We start from the raw sequence: 20,986 nt of genomic DNA, 5'->3' as shown, positions 1-20,986 counted from the left end.
ATACCGGACCAGCCCCATACCGGACCAGCCCCGTACCGGACCAGCCCCATACCGGACCAGTCCCATACAGGACCAGCCCCATACAGGACCAGCCCCATACCGGACCCGTTGCCCCTCGGCGCAGCCCCCGCCCATCCCGTCCCGGGGGGGCGTGGCCAGACGGCATGGGCGTGGCCAGCAGCGAGTGGGCGTGGCGTTGCGGCTGCGCGGCGAGCGCGGAGTTGCGCGACGGTCCCTGCGCACGCCCCGGCCCGCCCCATTGCCGCTGCCCGGCCCCTGCGCCGTGCGGCCGCGGCGGGGCGCGGAGTTTTGCCTCGGTCCCTGCGCGGCGGCTGCCATGTCCCAAGATGGCGGAGGCGGCGGAGCTGAAGGTGCGGCGGGAGGGGGGGGTGGTGGTGGCGGGGCGGGCGGGAGCGGAGCGGGGGTGGGGGCGGGCAGTGTGGGGCTGGAGGGGCCTGTGGGGCTGAGGGGGGCCTGTGGGGCTGGGTGTGATAGTGTGGGGCTGAGGGGCTCTGTGGGAATGAGGCCAGGCAGTGTGGGGCTGAGGGGGTCTGTGGGGCTGGGTGTGATAGTGTGGGGCTGAGGGGCTCTGTGGGAATGAGGCCAGGCAGTGTGGGGCTGAGGGGGTCTGTGGGGCTGGGTGTGATAGTGTGGGGCTGAGGGGGTCTGTGGGGTTGGGTGTGATAGTGTGGGGCTGAGGGAGTCTGTGAGGCTGGGGCCAGGCAGTGTGGGGCTGGGTGTGATAATGTGGGGCTGAGGGCCTCTGTAGGGATGGGGATCAGGCAGTGTAGGGCCAAGGGTCTCTGTAGGGCTGGATGTGATACTGTGGGGCTGAGAGGTTCTGTGGGGCTGGGGATCAGGCAGTTTGGGGCTGGATGTGATAGTGTGGGGCTGGGGATCAGGCAGTGTGGGGCTGAGGGGGCCTCAGGGTGCCAGGGGGATGCGTAGGGCCGGGGGACTCTGCAGTGGGCCCGAGGAGGTGTGTGGGGCTGGGGATGTTTGGGAGCCAGAGGGGGGGGTGGCAGTGGGGTGGCAGAGCCAGGGGTTAGGGCTGTAGTGGGGTGTGGGGCAGCGGGGGGTGAAGGGGGCTGGGAGGCAGCGCGGGGAGGGATGGGGATGCCGGGGTCGGGGTGCACGGGGGGGGCTGAGGTGAGCCGTGGGGTCCCGGCTCGGGGGGGGGGGGGGGGGGGCAGAGCCGTGGCGGGGGAAGCACAAGGGACCCCCCCCCCGGGGACGCAGGGGCTGGGGTCTGGACCTGTGCCCGCTGAGCGGCGGGTGAGGCTGGGGGCTACGGCAGCGAGCCCGGGGGGGCTTGGCCCCGAGAGGAGGGGGCTGAAAGACCCTGGGGGGGGGGGGGGGGGTGGGGGGGGGGCTTCGGAGGCGCAGAACGGTGGAGAAGAGAGGTAGAAACCCGAAGGCAGGGAGAGCCGGAGTGGTTCGAAGCCTCGAAGGATGCCGGGGGGGGTGGGCAGGAGAGGGGACGATGCGGAGGCAGGTGGGGGGCGGAGGGAGCAGAGAGCGTGTAACATGGTAGTGCTGCACCAGTGCTCACAGCTGGATGGGGTTTCATCGCCCTCCACTCTCTTTTTCTCGTTTTTGTAGGAGTCAGAGTGTGTCACCACCTTTGCCCACCAGACTGTGGAATATGAAATTGCCCCTGGTAACTAATTCCAAAGCTGATTTTTTTTTTTTTTTTTTTTTTTTTCTCTCTCTCCTTGTTGGCGGTTTAATATTTTTTTTCCCCCCCACAGGCTGGAATATAGGTCTTAGGAGTTCCTGCCCCCTTCCCTGTGCTGGGAACAGTGAGACGTTGGGGAACTGGCACCTTTTTGGCAGCCAGCCCCAGCAAAAGCACAATTCTCCAGAGTAAGATTTGTCTGTAATCTTTCCAGCAGTGCCCTGTCCAAATTTTGATACAGCTTTATGGCGTGCTCTTTCTTCCTCCCCTAAAACTTAAGCCTGCCTGCAACGGGAGCCCTATCCAGTGGCAAAACGTTAACGATGTTAGCGGAGAAATTGGATCCGATGATTGTGATTAGGGGACTGGGAACTCGAGCCCCGGCAGCCGCGTCCATAATCCTGCCATAGTTTAGCAAACGGTAAAGCCGAGCGAGACCCGGGCCGAAGCAGCTGCGACGTCTCGCGCTCCGCTCCCTCTGCGGATTAGCTCCCTGCAGAGGAGCTGTGGGTTAACACTAGGTGCAGCTTAGCGCGCAGGTTTACGGCTCCGGGCCCCCCCCGGGGCGCCAGCCCTTTCGGTGGAGCTCGGCGTGATTTGAGGCTTCTTCAGTTTCTTTTTGAATCCCTGCTCCCTTTCCTCCTCCGTCTCCCCTAACCCCCTTTCTGGTTTCCTCGCCAGGAGCTTGTTTAAGCTTTTTACCATCTGTGTCTCATTGTAAAAGCAAGACGAGCCAGTTGAAAACAAAAGGATTTCTCCTTATAAAGCCCGTAGTTGGCTTAAGACACTTTCCTTTATTTAAAAGACCGAGCGGTGACTCCCCTGGAACGAAGAGGTTTGTGGAGGTGCCTCGTTCAACAGCGGCACGACCGGACTCGAGTCTGCTGCAGATCCAGCTACCCAAGCCTCAGGTGCCCGCCGAGAGCTCCCGGCTGCCGTCTCGTACGGCAATAAAAGAGTTTTTTTCCGCTGCTCCGATACTCCGAGCAGTAACCGCAGAGGCTTCGGGGGGTAGATGAGAGTCCACAGCTGCTGCAGCGGTGGTGACACAGCCATCCTATGTCACGAATGCAAGTGGTTTTTTTTTTTGGGTGTTTTTTTTTTTTTTTTTTTTTTTTTTTTTGTAACGATAAACGTGAATCTTGTGCTGGTGAGCCATGCTACACTAATCTCCTGCCTGTCGAAGGCCTCTGTCCGGAGGGTTTGTAGGAGGAGTGGATGTGGGAGGAGGTCGGTTCCTTTACAAGGATTCTCGCGGAAGGGGAGGGTCTTGGTAAGGAGGGTAGTGGAGAAATGCGCGTCCCGAATGTATCTTTTCCGGGAGGTGTTTAAAACAGGCGCTGTCAAAGCTGAGAGACCCCGAGTTGAGCTTTTTCCTCTTAAAACAACACAGGTTTCCTGCTTCTAATAAATACTCCTCACTCCAAAAAAGGGGGGGGGGGGAAAAAAAAAAAAAAAAAGTTAATCATTGTTCTCTTGAACGTGTCACCCAGCAAAGGTAACGGGCAAATCCCACGTGACCTACAGGTTTTTTTTTCCTCCACGGAACCTTGATCTGACGCTGTGTCTGTTACACATCAGGGACCACATGGCACTGTGTGTAACGACAGAGCTGGCTTTGATAGCTTTACCAAATACAGCCCTTTTTTTTTTTTCTGTCCCACTGGGAAGTGGAACATCTGTCACGTTGTCCTGAGATGCTGTGTGTTTGGTGTGCGGGCAACACGATCCTAATACAGCGAATTAAGCTGCCTTAAATCCTCTTGGCACACAGTCCAAAATCAATTAACTCTCTCATAAGCTGGACTTGAAGATCACGGAGCTGTGCTTCTTAATTTGGTATTTAAGTGACTCTAGAAAACTTGGTCTGTGAGATGCAAAGTTGGGATGTTCCCATCAGCTCTTCTTGAAGGAAAATTAGCTCTGCTGGGTTTGAGACTCAGTCCAAGTGCAAAATACGCCTCTTTCTAAACTGACGAGGCTTCAGCCTTTCTTCTGCATTTCCTTTATCAAATGGCTCGCAGTCTTTTGGCACTTCTGTACTTGCAGAAGCCAGCCTCCCCCCCCCCCAACCCTCCAGTGCTTTGCTGCAGTGAGGTGAAGCCCCAAACCCATGGATTTAAACCCCACAAAGTCGTAACTAATTTGAGAACAGTTCTGCTGTTGAATTGGTTGCACTTTGGGGGCCTAAAGGGAAAAGTCTTTCTAGATGCAGGGTGGTGGGAGTTGACTGGTCCCAGCTTTAACCCTTTTTTACCTGCATGAAAGAAAAGATTGTGCTGTAATATGTACACATACGTAGATGTGCACGTAAGGATACGTGTGCTTCCGTAGCACGAGCCGGGGAGGAGGATGGTTTTGTGAACGACTCGTGAGATTGAGCCGTTTCCAGGTCTGCTCCTAACTTGCCTGGTGTGGCTGCGGAGAGGTCTCTGGGACCCTTTTGATTTTTCCCCCTGTGAAATGGGAATAATTCTGTATTTTCTCCTTTCTGGGCGCCTTTCAACTTAACCCTGTCAGGCTTGTTGGTCGTGTGGTGAGAGTGAGCAGGTTGCTGCTGGAGAGACTCCTTCGGAGAGGCAGGTGGATAAATGATGCCAGCTTAGAGGTGGTGCCTGGTGCATCTTTTTCCTTAATTGCAGCCTTTCTCATTAATGACCCGCAGCTGTTTTCAGATTTGCTGTCTGAGTCTCCTTAGAGAAACATCGGGCCCAAACCCGGCATTTCCAAAGTATATATTTGAAATAAAAGAATAAAAGCAGTGGCTGAAAACCTCTGCGGTCACGCTGGGGCTCGGCCTTTCTAAGCCAGCCTGAAGGAGATTTAAAGGGAGAGCTTTAAACCCAGAGAGTTACAAAAGCCTTAGTTTAAATGCAAGGTTGACCCTACGAGAAATTGCCGTCGTTTGTTTGAAGGGAAGGCGGTTTGACAACTGTTTGGGTCTCGGAAACTGCTCAGACGCTCCTCGAGTGGGGAAGCGAATGTGACCTTTTTGCGTTTCCAGATCCAAGCAAAGCATTTAAAACCAAATCTAAATATTTACAGTTCTGCTACTGCGGGGTTACTGATGACAAGGGGAACTTCAAACTTGACAGTGTCTCTTTTAAGGCCTCCACCATCTTCCCTAGTGAGCCCGTGGCTTGTTTTTGGATCGCGTCTGCTCACACAGCACTTGTAATGGTGGCTGTTTTATTTTCTTGCAGCATATGGTTATGAGCTTTAGGGTATCAGAATTACAAGTTCTCTTGGGCTTTGCTGGAAGGAACAAAAGTGGAAGGAAACACGAACTTCTCACGAAGGCGTTGCAGCTGCTGAAATCTGGCTGCAGCCCGGCCGTCCAGATGAAAATCAAAGAGCTGTACCGGCGGAGGTTCCCCAGGAAGATCTTGACCCCTTCGGACTTGTCGATGCTCCACATCCAGGCAGGGCAGCTGCCCCCGGCCGCCGCGCTGCCGCAGGGCACGGTGTGTCACCTGCCCTACGACCACGGCTCCGCCGCCGCGCCGGGGGCTCTGCTGCCGCCGGTGCCCGTGCTGGGCCCCAAGCACGAGTCGGACGTCCAGCACCTCTCGCCCCCCGTCCACCCCGTCCACCCGGACGTCAAGATGAAGAGGCTGCCCTTCTACGACGTGTACGATGAGCTGATAAAACCCACCACGTTAGGTACGCGCCGAAACGCCTCGCGCCTCTTCGGGAGGCGCCTGTGGTTGGCTCGGGCTGGGGGGGGGGGGGGGGGGTGAGCTGGGGGCCCTTCCGCAGGGCGAGCCTGCCGGCTGGGTTCAGAGGGGTGGTATCCAGATGAAAGCGGGGGTTTGGAGACTTGTGGGATGCTTTGGGCTGGGAGGGACCTCAAAGCCCCCCCAGTGCACCCCCCTGCCCCGGGCAGGGCCCCCTTCCCCCAGCCCAGGGGGCTCCCAGCCCCGTCCAACCTGGCCTTGAACCCTTCCAGGGAGGGGGCAGCCACAGCTGCTCCGGGCACCCCGGGCCAGCGCCTACCCCCCCGCACAGGGAAGGATTTCTCCCTTTTATCTAATCTAGATCTCCCCTCTTTGGGTTTAAAATCGTTGCCCCTCGTCCTGTCGCTGCGGGCCCTACTGAAACGTCTGTCCCCACCTTTTAAGTTACTGGGAGGCCGCTCGGAGGTCTCCCCGGAGCCGGAGGTCTCCCCGGAGCCGTCTCTTCCCAAGCACCCCAGCTCTCAGCCTTCCCCAAGCACCCCAGCTCTCAGCCTTCCCCAAGCACCCCAGCTCTCAGCCTTCCCCAAGCACCCCAGCTCTCAGCCTTCCCCAAGCACCCCAGCTCTCAGCCCGGCCTCACAGCGGAGCTGCTCCATCCCGCACATCGTTTGGACCGGTAACTCCCAACTCCAGTTCGTATGGGCTGCCAGAAACAGCAGCTTTTGGTTGCTTGGCAGTCATGGTCCAAATCTTTTTGCATGAAAAAGGCTGTTTCTCTCCCAGCTGACGCCTTTTCTGCTCAGTGCGTATTTTGTAAATGTGTATAGGTGTGGGATTATTTCCTCCTTTTACCTGATGGAGCCGGGGTTTTCTTTGCGTTCTGAATTGTGAAGCTTTCTCTGGTCTGTGGTACGTCGGCTTTTGGTTCCTAATCCCGAGAGAATGGAAACCTGGTTCAGCTGGCACAGGCTCCCTTGCCGAACAAATTAGCTAATGCCAAGAGAGTTAATTAGGAAAAGTGGTTTGTTATTTTTGCAAACAATCGATACTATAACTTCCAGCAAAACAGCTTCTTAAAAATCCTCTGCTGCCTTTGAGTCCTAATTCTGCCCTAATCATTAACAAAAATGTAGTCCTAAAACCTTCCAATTTACAAAATCAATGAATTGTTTCATGCGCGGCGATCCAGCTTGTTGCAGATACGGGAAGAGGCTGGTTCTGTGGCGGCGAGCAAACTTGGTGTCGGGCAGGAAGCAAACAGGGATCTTAAATAAGAGCAGAAACGGAGCAAAAGGGCAAAGCCACTTGTTTTTCGATGTGATACGGAGGCCGAGTGCTCTGATGCACCCCCCATTTGTAAAACAGGAAAAAGAAAATGCTGTTTTTTGCTTAATTACAGAAAAGTTGTGGTTCTCGTTATCTTTCAAATGGTGGTGGGGAGACATACAGTGCAGAGTTAGCCCGGGAATCGCGGGTGGTTTTGGAAGCGCTGCTGCAGGCTTTGCTTGGGATCATTTGGGCCCATGAAGAAGGTTTCACTCTGGTTTATGGAGGCTTTATTCTGGTTCTTAGAATAAATTGTAAGTTGTATTTTTACTTTAGCTTGAGCTCTTCTGGCCTCTTCAGACCAGATCCACCCATCTCATGCCTTTTAAATGTTTTTGTTTTTTTTTTTTTGCTTGGATTCAGGGTTGGTTTTCTTACATATAAACATAGTAATGTTTGCTAAAGTGAGGATCAGTGTGTCCCAACTCCAACCAAAACCCATGCATTTTTAGGGGGGGTTTGGTTTTGTTACTGTTTTGCTAAAAATTGCCTTTTCTTAGGTTTGGCTTTGTTCAGTCTCTCAGACAACCTGTGGTTAAGCCTCTTCCCTGAAATGGGATACTCGCCTTGCAAAAGAAATGATTTTTTTTCTTTTTTTTTTATTATTTTTTCTCTCTCCTGATGAAACTCCCTTACTTATGTGTTTGTGCTTAAACTTGAAAGGGTTTTTATGTAATCCCTAGGGGATCATCGACTTTTATTTTTGGCTCCTGGTGGTTTGTGTCTTTGCTGTGTAAAACGTCTTCTTCCCGTTCTTTTCTTTTAGTTACTCGGGGATATTTGTTACAAGTATCCAGATACAAAGGTTGTGGTGTCAGAGAAATGCCAGATATCAGGAAGACATGGGAAGAAATAGTGAAGACAGGGTGGTGATGGGCGAAGACGGGGGTCACTGATAAAGCCCCCTGGCCCGTCTGCGCTCTGCTGCAAGTGAGGAAGATCCAGGCTTTGTCTTTCCCGCTCCCCATCCCGCAGCAAACCCCTGGCTGTGTTTCTGTGAATTTTGGAGATGCCGGTGTTCCTCCGTGGGGTGGACGAAGGCTGCCAACAGAGCAGTAACACTGGTTATGAATTGCTTATTAGGTGGAGGTCGGGTATCGGTTATAATCGGGGGCAGCAGAGAATGGAGAAAGCTGCAAATACTGAGCGGCTTTACCCCGGCTGGTTTTGGAGCAGAATTCAGGATCTGATTTTTGTCACTGAGAAAGGACACAAAGTCCCAAGGTGGTCAAAATTCCTCTGAATTTCTCCAGTCCTGCCGTCGCTCCTGGTTCCGGGGAAGATCTGGCAGATCATCTGCCAGGAAACTCCGGGCCTTGCATTCCTGGCATTCCTCAGCTGCAGGAGGCTGGGGAAGGAAAAACCCCTCGCCCCACGGAGGAATCTGTGCTTGACTGTGGGTTTTGGGGAGGCCGGCGTGAGGGTGGCCCCCCCCCGAGGACAGAGCTAACCTTCTCCGTGGGTCTGGGGTCGCCTCGGACGGTGACGCTACAACCAGCTCGTGACAAGTGCTACCGAACTCCTTGCAATAAATCAGGGATCAAAACGTGAGATTTAGGCTAACACGTGCTGCTGCGCCGACAGCCTCGGCTGCGTTTTCTCCCGTCCCGGAGAGCGCCCGGGGGGCTGCTGTTGCTCAGGACCTCTCCTCACGGGTGGAAAAACGAGCCCAGAAGAGGCCGAATCGGCTCTTTGCGAATCACACTGGCTTACAACGTCAGTGGTCCTCATCCTAGGATGCCAACACCCTGCAAATATTAATAAAACAGTTGTGAGGCAGGCAGACGCCCGCCAGTTGTACCGAGGGAAGAGCTCGAGTGCGGAAGAAGTAGTGACTTGGTTAAGGCCGGGGTAAGAGAGGGGGAAATCCTGATTTCTTTTTATATGTACCTTGCACCAAACGTTTTCACCGTGCTTGTCGCTGACCCTCCTGTGAAATTCTTGCTTCTCCCGTTACGTGGGTTTCTCCACGTGTGTTTATATTTTCAGTCACGGGCCCGGCCGCTTTCCTCCGAACCGCTGGGACTCCGGCCACGTGCCCAGGGTGAAAACGGCAAAGCCCGGTCGGTGTTTGGCACCTGCACGTGCTCCATAACCGCAGTGGCTGGTCTCACTGCCAGGGCGGTGGGTGACCCCCGGCACCCCCTTAGCTCCCCCCCCGGCTTGATCTCACGCTGCCCAACCTGGCTGCGGCTCCCCGGGAAGCGCCGCGCGCTCTTCGGGGACTCGGGAGGCTGTTGCGGACCCACGAGAGTGAGCGGGAGGGTTTCCCCTCTTTCCTCCCCTTTCTGATCTGGGCAAGGCACCTTGACCTTCCAGGCCTTAGTTTTTTTCTTGTTCAGTTTCCATCACTTTATTTACGGCTAGCTCGACCCATGGTTACGTGGTCAAGGACTTCCCCGGATGGATCTGCAGTTGATTCAAGGACGGGTTGCCTTCTGCCTTTAGGGGTTCCTGTCCTCTGTTCCTTACAAGCCTTGGCGCCTGCAGGTAGACGGCTGACTGAATAACGGTTTCGTTTGTCTGAAATTCTCCCCTTCAGCCTCGACGAACAGTCAGCGGTTTGAAGAAGCTCACTTCACCTTTGCTCTGACCCCCCAGCAAGTTCAACAGATCCTCACCTCCCGGTAAGCGTCGCGCTGGGCGCTCCGCGGGCGGGCGCGCGGCCTCCCTGCTGCGTGTTCTTCCCCGGAGCCAGGAGGGGAAAAACGGGCAGAGTTTGGCTGAGCGAGCCCGGAGGATGAGGCGGTCAGAGCAGGGTCGGGGGAAGAGCTGACCCTCCCAACGCTTCCTGCTTCGCCCCTGCATTGCAGCGCGGGGGGGTAAAGAGGGGAGCTCCTGGCTGTCGGCGGAGCTGCGCTGCGCCCCCGAGGGCTCGCCTCAAAGCCTGCGGGGTGCAGCTCTTGGATGGAAGGAAGGAAACGTGGCGGTCGGGGTGAAGACGTGGTAGTTCATCCCCAGGCGTAGGCCTGGCCTCCGCCCGTGCCCGCGCACACCGTCGGTGGTTTGCGCCGACGACTTTGTCATGGCCATTCTACTCTGAAAATTCTGCAGTAGCGAGAATCTCGGAGGTTGACTTTCTCCTTTCCCCCCCCCCCCAACTCTCTCTTCTGTTCGGGGAGCTTTTGCTTTACGCCCTTGGTTGGGAATGTTGCCCGCCCGTTCGGGCAGGCATGACCTGTTTTTACAGTTCAGCTGCGCTGGTTTTATTCGTAACACAACTAACGTGTACCGGTATCAATATAACTTAATGAAATGTTCTGCTGTTGGAGTTGTAATTCCCCCATTAGGCGCTGCTGACAGTCTTAAGACCTTCTTTTCTGTTGCAGAGATATCCTACCAGGTGCCAAATGTGATTACACTATACAGGTGCAATTAAGGTAAGGCGCTGTCTTTTTGATGAACGCATTAAGTCTTGCTCCCTCGGCTAGCGCGTCGGTACTAATTTGTCCTTGATTTGGGTGAATCATGCTTCTGGCACTTGCTTTGGCTTGCGATTGTGTGTCGGGTTGCTCAGGGGGGGATTTGAAATGTTTGGTTCTGAGCACGGGTTCCTGCGTGGGAGCGAGCCTCTGGCACACCGTGTCGTGGGGCACCGGACCACGAGGCTCTTTCTGAACTCGGCGACGCTGAGAGAGCTCTCTCTGGGTGACGCTGCTGGCCCAGGTGATGTGGCCTTGCACACAAGTTTTTTCAGTTTTAAATGTAGCGAAACTGAATCTTTTTCAGTGTTTGCACACTCACATAGAACTCGCTTCTTTCTCTTCTCCATTTTAATTACTGACCTTTTTGCAGACTCACTGCAAAAGGCGGAGGAAGAGGCAAAAACTACATGACCTTAAAATTCAAACCTTTTTTGATATCCACCTAGTTGCTACTCATGAAAATGCAAGACGTGTTGGAGAGCGTGAGTAGAGAAATACTTGAAAATGCTTCAGGGATGATCCCCCGATTCTTGCAGTCGGTGCCGGGGTGGCTGCCTCAGTGCCTGCCCACACTGACCGGCCGCACTGAACAGGGACCGAGCAGGCGCTTGCCCACCACTCAACCCCTGGCAGGGTTACACAATGTTAACGTTTTATTTTTGGGGGGTTTGAACCCGGCGGAAAGAAACGGAGGGTCACAGCTGTAATCTCGGACAAGAAGCGAGTTCAGGGCTTTTGCTGCGATACCTGGAAGCTTGAAACGGAAGACTTGGACTGCAGTTCAAAAGGCAGCACGTTGTTACATTAATTACGGTGCTGTGGCAGCGTCTCTCTGATCCGTGCCGCCGCGGTTTTCCCGCTGTGTCCATCTGTTCCACTCTCCCCCCCACCAGCTCTGTGCGCAGGCAGACGGGCGTCCTGTTCCCTGACAGGCAGCGGGAGGAAATGTTGCTCCTGTAGCACCAAACAGCACCCTGTGTGTTTTTGAAAGGACCGGTCTGGGCGCATGCGCCTCGTCTGGTGTTTTGGCTGTTGGGGACGAAACAGAGTTTACCCAGCAACCCACCAGGAAGCTTTCAGGAGTCTCCCGGGGTGTCCGGAGCGCACCCCTTCGCCCGAAGAAGCCAAACCCTTATTCAGCAAACTCTAGTGCAGGAGTTAAAAACGATGGTGGCGCCATTTCTTCTCTCCTGCTGACGTGCCTCAGCATATGCTGCGTTCTCGTGCTCCCGAGCGAGAGAAGGGTTGACTCCCAATTTTATTCTTCGTTTTTGTTTGGCCAGCAGAGAGAGGTTGAAAAATAGTAAGAGGAGATTTATCTTTCGAGAGCGGCGGTGGTGTGGCGTCGCATCGGCGTGGCGTGCCGGGGCTTGGTCTCACAGCTCAGAAAGGTCGCTCTGACTCACGGCTACGGGGCAGGACTGGGGTTTCGGCGTGGGGAGCTGCCTCTGGCACAGCACCCTCCTTTTTCTCCTTGGAGAGAAAACAGTTCGCTGGGGTTAGCGTTTGAACCCGGCGCCTGTCGGGGGGGGTTGCTGGTGCTGACGGTTGGACTCGGTGATCTTCGAGGCCTTTTCCAACCCAAATGATTCTGGGCTATGAGGGAGGCGGCGGCAGGGGAGCGCCTGGCAGCGGGTGAGCTTTGGTTTCTGGTCCCTCAGGTGCTTGTGCTGGGTAACAGATGCAGCTCCCTGCATCCCGAAGCGCTGCAGCGGCTGTGGGTGAAGCTGCCCCGGGGGGGGGGTGCCCCCACACCTGCCTTAAACCCTCCGATCCGAGGCTGCCAGCGTGGGGGTTCTGTCGGGGCGGCCGGGGGGGGTGGCGGTGCTCCCCCGTCCCAGAGGCTAGCTGTCCGTACCGCCCCGGCCCCGAGCTGGGTTTCTGCCCTCCCGAGGATGCTGTCGGGCCGGAGGAATACACTTGGCCTTGGAAGCGGGGGGTTCGGGAGAGCCTGGGCTGCCGTCTGGGCTGAATAAAAGCAGCCCTGGCCCCGCGCGCGTCCGCGGCTGCTTTATCTCGCTGGCGCTTGGCTCGCTCCTCGTGTCGCTTTTGCCGCGCGCCGGGGTTGAAACGCGTGCAGGGGCTCTTCATCTGCTTAGGTGTTTTCCGGCCATTGGTCTGTCCTGCTTGGAAAAAATGTTTTTCCCTTTTTAAAGGGAAGTTTGGCTGCTGTTTTTTTTTGCGAGTGTCGCCACTCACTTGCCAGTTTCTCCCTCCTGCTGCTTAGGTTTTGCTTGTGTGAAACCAGCTGTCCCCAAGAAGATTACTTCCCTCCTAATTTATTTGTCAAGGTCAATGGAAAACTCTGTCCCCTGCCTGTGAGTAAACCTTATTTTCTCTTAACACGTTGTAGACTAAAATCTGCCCTTTTACACAACTGCAGCTCCCAGGGAGTGCAGTGGGAATGTCTTTTTCCGGAGATTAAAGACTGACTTGAAGAAATGGTGTGGTTAGAGTGCACAACTGATTTCAAGTTACAGGGCTGTGGATTGGTGATGAAAGCTGCTCTTTGATTCAAGGAGTGTGGTCTTTAAGTAGAAGAATATGCAAACTTTGGGGCTGATTTTTTTCCTTTTTTTTTTTTTTTTTTTTCCCCCCCCCCTCTAACCAGCAGATTCCCTCTTGTTTTTTTTGAGAAGAAACTTGGTAATAACAACGCAGAGTAAAATCTGAGGTTAGTGGAATAATGGCACTGCCTTTAGTTTATTGCATTACAGGATAGACCTGGATGCTCCAGCCAAGGCTGGGGGTCCTTTGTGCTGGGTAATGTGGGGAAAAAAAAAAATATAGTAACAAACAGTGCTCGCCCCAGTTCACAGCCCAGGAAGGGGCACGATTCAGTGTCACGCCTGGGAGGGGTGTCAGGGGTTTGGCAGTGTCAGGCCAGTCCCCTGCCCGTGTCCCGCGCTGGCTCCGCTCCACCGGAGCTGGTGCTTTTTGCCATCAGACCTGCAGAGCAGCCTCTAAGGCTCTGCTGGAGCCTCTCCCGTCATAGTTTTAGAGATTTGCATTTTTGGCCTCAGATACTCTGCCTGGTTTGGGCTGAGACAATAAGTAACTTGCTTAAAAAAAATAAAAATAGAAGTTGTTTCTGGCCTCGTGGGACGGGAAGGGGGAAGGGGTGCAAGATGGCTAAAGGGTCCCCCCCAGCTTCTGCTCCCAGATGAGGTTTCTTGCGTTCGTTTGGATGAGTCAGCTGCAGCTGAGAAGCACAGCAGCTCGACAGGAAGGCTTTTTTTTTTTTTTTTTTTTTTTTTTTTTTTTTCTTTCTCGGTTTCACTTCTGCTTAAGCTGTGGTGGGTGGCTGCTGAATCAGTCTCAAGCTGCCCGCTCTAACTGCGGGCGATGAAAGAAGGGTGATGTAAATCTCTGACTTACAGAAAAGGCACTCTTGGGCTGAATAATGGGATGGGTTTCTGATCGAGTTGGAACGTGGATGTAATGAAGCAAAAATGAGATCAACGTGAGATTTGTCACGGGATGTGATATTTTATTTTCTTTTTTTTTTTTTTTTTTAGCTTCCCAGCCTCACTGATCCTACCCGGAGGATCCGGGTTTTATTTCAGTGCCATTTGTGCACGACTCGGCCTGGCCGGAGGGTCCTGTGGGTGTGGGGAGGTCCAGCTTACGAGGGGGGGTCCAGCGCGGGGGTACTGGGGGGGAGCCTTTCTTAACTTCTTGACGTTGAGGGATGATAATGACGCACAGCTTTGAGATTTGCAGAGGAGTTCCCACACGGTGGGGCGCGGCGTGCCACGGGGCAGCTGGCTCTGTGGGGCCCCGCGCGTGGCCCCGCGCCTCGGAGGGGACCCGGTTTGTGCCACGCCACCCTCCGTTCCCTGCAGGGTTACCTCCCGCCCACGAAAAACGGCGCCGAGCCGAAACGACCCAGCCGCCCCGTCAACATCACCCCCTTGGCGCGACTGTCGGCGACCGTCCCCAACACGATCGTCGTGAACTGGTCCTCGGAGTTCGGCAGGGTGAGCGCGGCGAAACCCCCCCCCCCCGCTTCCCTCCCTGCCGGCTCCTGGCAGCGCCGGGGACGTGTTTGCAGTGGCACGGACCCGGGGGGGGGCAGGGGGGGGGAATCCCCGCTCGGGCGGGATTTTCTAGGTCCGAGCAGCGTCCCCTTCTCTTCGGCAGAACTACTCCCTGTCGGTGTACCTGGTGAAGCAGCTGACGTCGGTGACGCTGCTGCAGAAGCTGAGGGCCAAGGGCATCCGAAATCCCGACCACTCGCGGGCCCTGAGTAAGTTCCCCGGGGGGGGGGGGAGGGTGTAGGGGTGCTGGAGCCGGGCCCCCGGCGGGCCAAAAGCTCCGCGCGCGCCCCTCCGCCGGCCCCACGGCAGGGTCGGGCTCGGGAAGGTGACAGGTTGGGTTTTTTTTTTTTTTGGTGCTGCCACTGGACCCGCTGCCCGGGTCGCTGCCACCTCCCCCGTGGCGCTCGCCAACCGTCTGGGCCGGGCGCGGGGCCGCTGCCGCCTGCACTGAGCCCACCCTCCCTCCCTCCCACCACACGGTGCCCCGTGCGGTTGTTTTAGAGGCAGGCTCCAAAACCTTCAAGGTGGGGGCCGTGTCTTCGTGCTGCACGCACCGTCTAGCCAAGGAGGCTTGCTGGAGCTGTTGGTGGCAATAATGTTTGCCGCCGTAAGCGTTACCTGCCCGTAATTTGGACAGTTAAGTGCCGTGGTGCGAATCATAAGTCACGTCTGTACCCATCTGTGCGTGTAAAAGAAGGAGGACGTTGACAGGAGACCTATTTTTTTCCCCTCCTCTTCTTCCAGTCAAAGAAAAACTAACAGCTGATCCCGACAGCGAGATAGCTACGACGAGCTTACGGGTTTCCCTGATGTGCCCGGTAGGTTTTTCCCCGTTTCTGTTTGTTTTTCCCCGCCGGGCCGCTGCCCCCTTCACCGCGCGGCCGCGCCGCGAGAGCTGGGCCCGCCGCGGCCCCGCCTGCGCGCCGGGGGCAGCTTTGGTCCCTGAACAGAGAGCAGGACCCCGCTGTCTTGCCCGCCTGAAACCCGGTGGCCGAGATCCTTAACCTAAACTGCCCAGCCCAAAACCGCCTGCCGTTCACCCGATCCTTGTCCCTCACCTTTGCTGCCGGTGGGCGCTCGGGGTGGAAGCGCGCTTGAAAACAGAACTAAAAGGCAAAAATACCCCCGGGAAAGCTGCGTTGCTCTCACCTGGGCATTCCTCACTGACAGTTAGTTTAACGGGCCGGAGCGCTGGGCAGGCGGGGGGAGGGAATAAGCAGGGGCTGCTGCCACCTCTGGCTTTGCTCCGTCTGTACAAAACTGACTTCACTGCCACTTTCTTGCCCCCCCCCCCCCAGCTGGGTAAGATGAGGCTGATTGTGCCCTGCCGAGCCATCACGTGCACCCACCTCCAGTGCTTCGACGCAGCGCTCTATCTCCAAATGAACGAGAAGAAGCCCACGTGGACGTGTCCTGTGTGCGATAAGAAAGCCCCCTACGACAACCTGATCATCGACGGGTGAGCCGAGCAGGCTGCTTACACAGCCTTTGCCCGGGATAATGTTGTTCTTTTAGGGCTTATCCTCTAATGCTGGCGTATATAGACAAGTTACAGCCTCAAATCATTGGGAATCTGATTCCCTCAACTGCTTTGGTGCCGATCTGGAGAGATTTCTCCCGGAGAACAAGACGCCTTTGTCAAAATCTTGGCTCGCCTGCTGGCAGCCTCCGCAGTAACGAGGGAACCTGCTTACCAGGGTTTGAACAGAGCCCTCCTGTGTCCCTTGAACGTAAACCTGAACCGGCGGGTGATACTGGCACAGATGTTAGTGCAGTAATTCTCTGTACCCCTTGAACCCATCTCCTCGGCGCCGCCGGCCCCGTGTCATTGCCGTCATCCGGGGGTCTGGATTGCGGCGCGAGCCCTTGCGGCGTTTGCTCTCCCCCAGCTTGTGCTCTCCCCCGGCAGGTTGTTCATGGAAATCCTGAACTCCTGCACGGACTGTGATGAGATACAGTTCATGGAGGACGGCTCCTGGTGCCCCATGAAGCCGAAGAAGGAGAACCAGGAGGTGTGCCAGACGTCCGCGTTCACCGGGATCGAGGGTATGGGAGCTTTGGTCACCAATTCTTGGGTTTTTTTTGTTTTTTGTTTTTTTTTTTTTAATTGTCAAAGCAAAGTTCACGTAAGATTTTTTATTTTTTTTTTTTTAACATTTCCGAAGCAACATTCGGGGCGTTTCACATCCCGCCTGGGAGCTGGTATTTGGGATCACGCTGAAATACCAGGAGCACAACACAGGCACTTAGCACGCCACTGCGGAGCAAGTGCTAGAAAAAGCAAGAAAAACCTGCAGGTTCCCGGTGAAACTGCAGCATGAATTCCCGGTGGGCTGCGGAGAGCTGCCCCGCTGGCGTGGGGCTCCTGCTCCGGGTCGGGGTGTCGGATTCCCTGCGGAGCCGCTCGGGAGCCCCGAGTCTGTCGAGGCGGCGGCGTCCTGCCCGTCCCCCTTTCGGCAGCCGACGCTGACGGCTGGTTTCCCTCTGCAGCCAGCTCCCTTTACACCGTGAGCTCCGAGGGCAAGAACTCTGCGGAGGGCAAAAAAAAAGTGGAGGTTATTGATCTCACTCTGGACAGCTCGTCGGATGAGGAGGAGCCGCCTGCCAAGAAGCAGTGCCCCGTCTCCAGCGTGGCTCTTCCGACAGCGGCCGGGCCCAAGGGGTAAGGCAGCGCCCGAACCCGACACCCCTTTCACCCCCCCCCCCCCCCTTTTTCTGGGCTTTGGCTTGTTTCCCGTTCCTGCTCCCCGCTCGCTTCCTTGCCTGAAGGCTGGTGCTGTTGCAGTAACCAGATCCGAGGCTGCACTGGCTGCCAGGGTGAGGTGCCACACCAGGGGACCGGGGAGGAGCCTGGGGGGGTGTGTGTGGGTGTGTGTTGTTTTGCCTGCAGGTGGGGTAGCCCCAGGGGTTTAGCTGGATGCTGAGCCACCGGAGGAACGTTGCCCTCAGCAGGAATGTTGCCCTCAGCCATTTGGAGGAATGTTGCCCTCAGGGGTTTTGCCCGCAGCTGGGCCGTTCTGCTCTGGTGAAGGTTCATCATCATCATCATCGGGTCTGTGTTCTGTTTCAGGGTATTAAGTATCGAGCACCAGCCGTCTTCCGTGCTCCGGAGCCCTCCCATGGCAGCTCTTGGCAGCGACTATCTCTCCAACCTCCCCATCCCCGACTACCATCCGCCCTACCAGGTGCCCTCAGAGCTTCAAGGTAACGGCAAGGACCCGGCAGCAGTCTGCCGAATCGCGCAGTTGCACCGCTTCACCAGGCTCAAGCAGCTGGCTGTAGCAGCCGGTGCCCCGGCTGCCCCTTCCAGTGGCCTCTGGAGCCCTTTGGGACACTCACACACGTATTTTTTTTTTTTTTTCCTCTCGGCCTGGCAGCCGCTGCAGATGGGAGCGAATGTTTTTGAGTGGCTGGCCCGGCACAGAGGAGGGAAGGAGGAAACGAGAGCCCCTCCCTCCTGGGGCACGACTCCAGAGAGATTCCCCTAGGGGCCTGCAGGCCAGATCTTGGCTGAGAGAAAAACCTGAAATGTGGTGGTTGGATCCAGCTCGCGGGTCGGAACGACGCGGGTTTTGGCTCGTCGGTGCGCCCCAGGGCCACCAAGAAATGAGGCTGTGACTTCTTTTCGTGGGCTGCTTATTCCTGGCTGGCCGGGGGTGCGGTGGATGGGTTGGGTGTCCCAGCTCAAACTCGCCCTTCCTGCCTGGAGGGAGGAGACACGCCGTTCCCCGGAACTCTGGGGGAGCTCCCCTCCTGCTTTTCTGGGGTTAGTTACGCCTCGCTTGCCTTAAGAGCCTGGTTTTACGGACAGGGAGGAGCAGAGATGAGGCGAGGGCCTTGAGTCCCCCTGCCAGGCAGGGGCAGAGGCCCGACAGCGCTCGCTCCGTGCTGCACACGCAGCCGGGGCGTCCCTGGTGCCCGCCTGGCGCCCACGGGCTCCCTCCGGGCCGGAGTCCCTGGGGGGCAGAGCCTGGAAGCGCCGTGGGGTCGCCGAGCCGGCCCCCTTCGTGGTTTGCTGAGCTTTGTGGGGTTTTGGGCTCGGGGGCCGGGCCCCCGGCGGCTGGGTCGCAGGGCTGGCGGTACCGCGGTACCTGGCGCTTGGCGGCAGTCGGAACCCGCCTGCTTCTGGCCCTGCCTCAGCGCGGTTTGGCCCCCCCTTCCCGCCGAGAAGTTGATTTACCACCAAGAGATTTATTTTTTCCCCTTTTTATTTCTCTAGGTCTGGATTTGTTTTCCTTCCTTCAAAGTGAAAATCAGGTAAGTTTGGGGTTTGGGTTTTTTTTGTTTGTTTTGTTTTTTTTTTTTTTTTTTTTCTGTTTCATTTTCATTCTTCTCCTTGCCAGATCTGCAGGCTGGCAAACCCCATCCCCCTTCGCTCAGCCAACCTTCCTCCCCCCTCCGTCCTCTCCCTCGGCGGGGGCCGTTGCGGGCTGGCGCTGGGGGGACGCCCGCTTTGCGGGTCCGCGGGCATCGCCTCACGCCGCCGGGCGACGCTCCGCTCCTGCCCAGCACCTCTGCTCTCACAGCACCCCCCTTCCTCGCGTCTGCCTGCCCGAGGCAGATCCCGGAGTGGCTGAGGGCTCCCGGCTGGAAATATTTTGCTTTTCTGAGGCTGAAGCCGCGCAGCTGGCGGAGAGCTGGGGGCTTTGGCGACAGGCGCTTTGTCCCATCCAGGTTGGGGGGGGGGGGGAGGCGCAGACCCGTGCGGATGCGGCTTTTCTGGGGGTTTGCTGAGGGCTCCATCATCTTCCTCCGTGCTGGGCTCCACGTCCCGGCCCTCAGGGCCCCCCGGAGCCCCGGGCTGCGCGGTCAGGGCCAGGCTTGGTTAACCGGGACGTTGACCCCGGGGGGGGGGGGGGGGGGGGAATCCCAACCCCGCGGCGGTTTTCACTCACGTTCCCCTCGGCCTTGGCTGCTGCCGGCGCGATGGATCGCCGAGGGGGAGGCCAAACGGCCGTGGGATTTGTTCGGGTGGTTTTTGCAACGAAGGCGAGCGGCCCTTGCCCTGTCGAAGGCAGCTGCGTGTCGGTCAGGAGCGGTTCCAGTGGGAAAAGCAAAAGCCCGTTGCCGCGCGTTTACTGCCCCGGGTGCTACCGCGGCGGGTGAGCTCGGCGAAAGGTTTTTATCGGGGGGGGCGCCGTGTTCTTAGAAATACTCGGTTAGTTTGGAAAAGCGACCCCCCCCCCCCCCCTCCCTCCAAGGGCTGCCTGGGTGGGGGGGGGCTACCGTGCGCTGACGGGGGCTTTTCCTTCGCTCGGCAGCACTACAGCCCCTCCGTCATCACCTCCCTGGACGAGCAGGACGCGCTCGGCCATTTCTTCCAGTACAGAGGCGCCTCCGGCCACTTCCTGAACGTGACCCCCCTGGCCCCGGTGCTGGCAGGCTCGCCCAGCGCCAGCGGCCGCATCAGCAGCATCGTCTCCCCCGCGGGGCTGCGCGAGGGCCACGGCGGGACGGCCGCCGGCGGGGCGGCGCTGCCGGGCTGCCGGCCGGACATCATCTCCCTGGACTGAGCCCCCACCCCACCCCAGTGCCGGGGTTGGGGGGCGCGGGGGGGTCCCCAGGAGCTGCCTTAGGGGTTGGCTTCCCTTGGCGGGGGCACTGGGCTGCCTCTCTCCTGGGGGGGGGGGGGGGGGGGGGTGTGACGCCGTCTCCCCGCCGCGCTTGGGAAGGATCCGTCCCACGGCCCCGGCGCAGCGCGCTGGGGCGGGGGGGGGTGGGTGGGATTTAACCAAACCTCCCGCTTTTCAACTGGTTTTACAACCAGTTGCGTGACGGAGGATTCAGCCGGCGAAGGGCTGAGGAGGAGGAGGGTGGTTGGGCCTGCGGCGGGGGCAGCGCCCGCTTCCCAGGGGCGGAGGGGCCCGGGCTTCCCCCCCACCCCGCCCCAGACCCCACGTGCAGCCCCACAGGCGAGGCTGGGGGTGCCCCGACCCCCCCCCCCCCGGAAATTCTGCCTCATTTTTTAGGGGAGGTGGCAGCGGGGGGAAGAGCAGCCGCGAGCGGGGCCGCCCGTGCCGGTGCCTCCTGCCTGTCCCTCTAGCGACAGCGCTGGCTCAGTTGTAATTACGATGTTTTGGTCTTTTTTGTCTTTTTTTTTTTTTTTTTTTTTAAATATGTAGATTTGTTTCCCTCCTTTTAAATATTTCCAGCGCAGACCTGTACAGAGAACAAATAGATGATCTATATTTTCAGTTGCAGCTTTTGTACATAGAAAACTCCAAAGACTCCCCCTTGTTTATCCACGCCAGGACTCAATGAAGGTTGCGTTGTTTCCGGGGACGACGCCTTGCCCGTTGCACAAATTATTTATGTATTTAACTGTGTATTTCAGCTGGGAACCCCTCCAGGGCCGTAGCTGCGGCTCTGGGAGGCTCCAGCCCGGCTCCCTGCTGCCACACTCGCCTCCTCCCTCCCGCAGCGCCGGGCCCCTGCGCCCTGCGGCTCTGGAGCGCCCAGAGGGAATCACGTGTAGCAATTTATTATTTTTTAGCACCTTTTTTGTTTGTTTTGTTTTTGTTTTTAACTGCTCCTTCACTGAAATCGAAAATTGGGATGAGGGGAGCAGCGCACAGTATTCTGCTTGGATGATTTTTCTAGTTCTTGTATCGTAACCGCGGTGAATATTTCAATGCAATAAAGCTGTTCAATCCCGAGGACGGGTGGGGAGCCAAACCCCTGGGGTTCCGGGGTGACAAACAGGATTTGGGGGGGCAAGAGGCCGCTGGGACCCGGCCCCGGCTCCTCCCGCAACCCCCCCCCAAAGGGCTTTTTGGGGTTTCTGAGCTTGTGGATTCCCAAAATCCGGCGCGGGGGGGGGGGATGTGGGCGAGGCGGCAC

The 20,986-nt window shown here is 57.2% G+C and overlaps 1 protein-coding gene across 3 annotated transcripts; it reads left to right on the top strand.

Annotated features, from left to right (window-relative positions):
- The first annotated feature begins 266 nt into the window (after positions 1-266).
- PIAS3 (protein inhibitor of activated STAT 3) lies at positions 267-20,802 on the top strand. Of its 3 annotated transcripts, none has more exons than XM_042784660.1 (15): positions 267-371; positions 1,603-1,660; positions 4,882-5,341; positions 9,224-9,308; positions 10,011-10,061; positions 12,334-12,424; positions 13,952-14,086; positions 14,250-14,355; positions 14,891-14,964; positions 15,445-15,605; positions 16,056-16,192; positions 16,637-16,808; positions 17,217-17,350; positions 18,366-18,403; positions 19,408-20,802. In XM_042784660.1, exons 2-15 carry the CDS (start codon positions 1,646-1,648, stop codon positions 19,657-19,659), a joined length of 1,911 nt encoding a protein of 636 aa, XP_042640594.1. In that variant the 5' UTR covers positions 267-371; positions 1,603-1,645; the 3' UTR covers positions 19,660-20,802. The 3 variants fall into 3 exon arrangements, with proteins under 3 accessions (XP_042640594.1, XP_042640593.1, XP_042640595.1); XM_042784661.1 differs by lacking the exon at positions 267-371 and adding an exon at positions 2,484-2,748; XM_042784659.1 differs by lacking the exon at positions 1,603-1,660 and having other exon boundaries at positions 272-371.
- The last annotated feature ends 184 nt before the right edge of the window (positions 20,803-20,986 follow it).

Source organism: Tyto alba, unplaced genomic scaffold (assembly GCF_018691265.1).
Source record: "Tyto alba isolate M040663 unplaced genomic scaffold, T.alba_DEE_v4.0 Super-Scaffold_8, whole genome shotgun sequence".
In the NCBI taxonomy this organism is placed as follows: Eukaryota; Metazoa; Chordata; class Aves; order Strigiformes; family Tytonidae; genus Tyto; species Tyto alba.
This window is presented reverse-complemented; position numbering and strand designations above follow the sequence as displayed.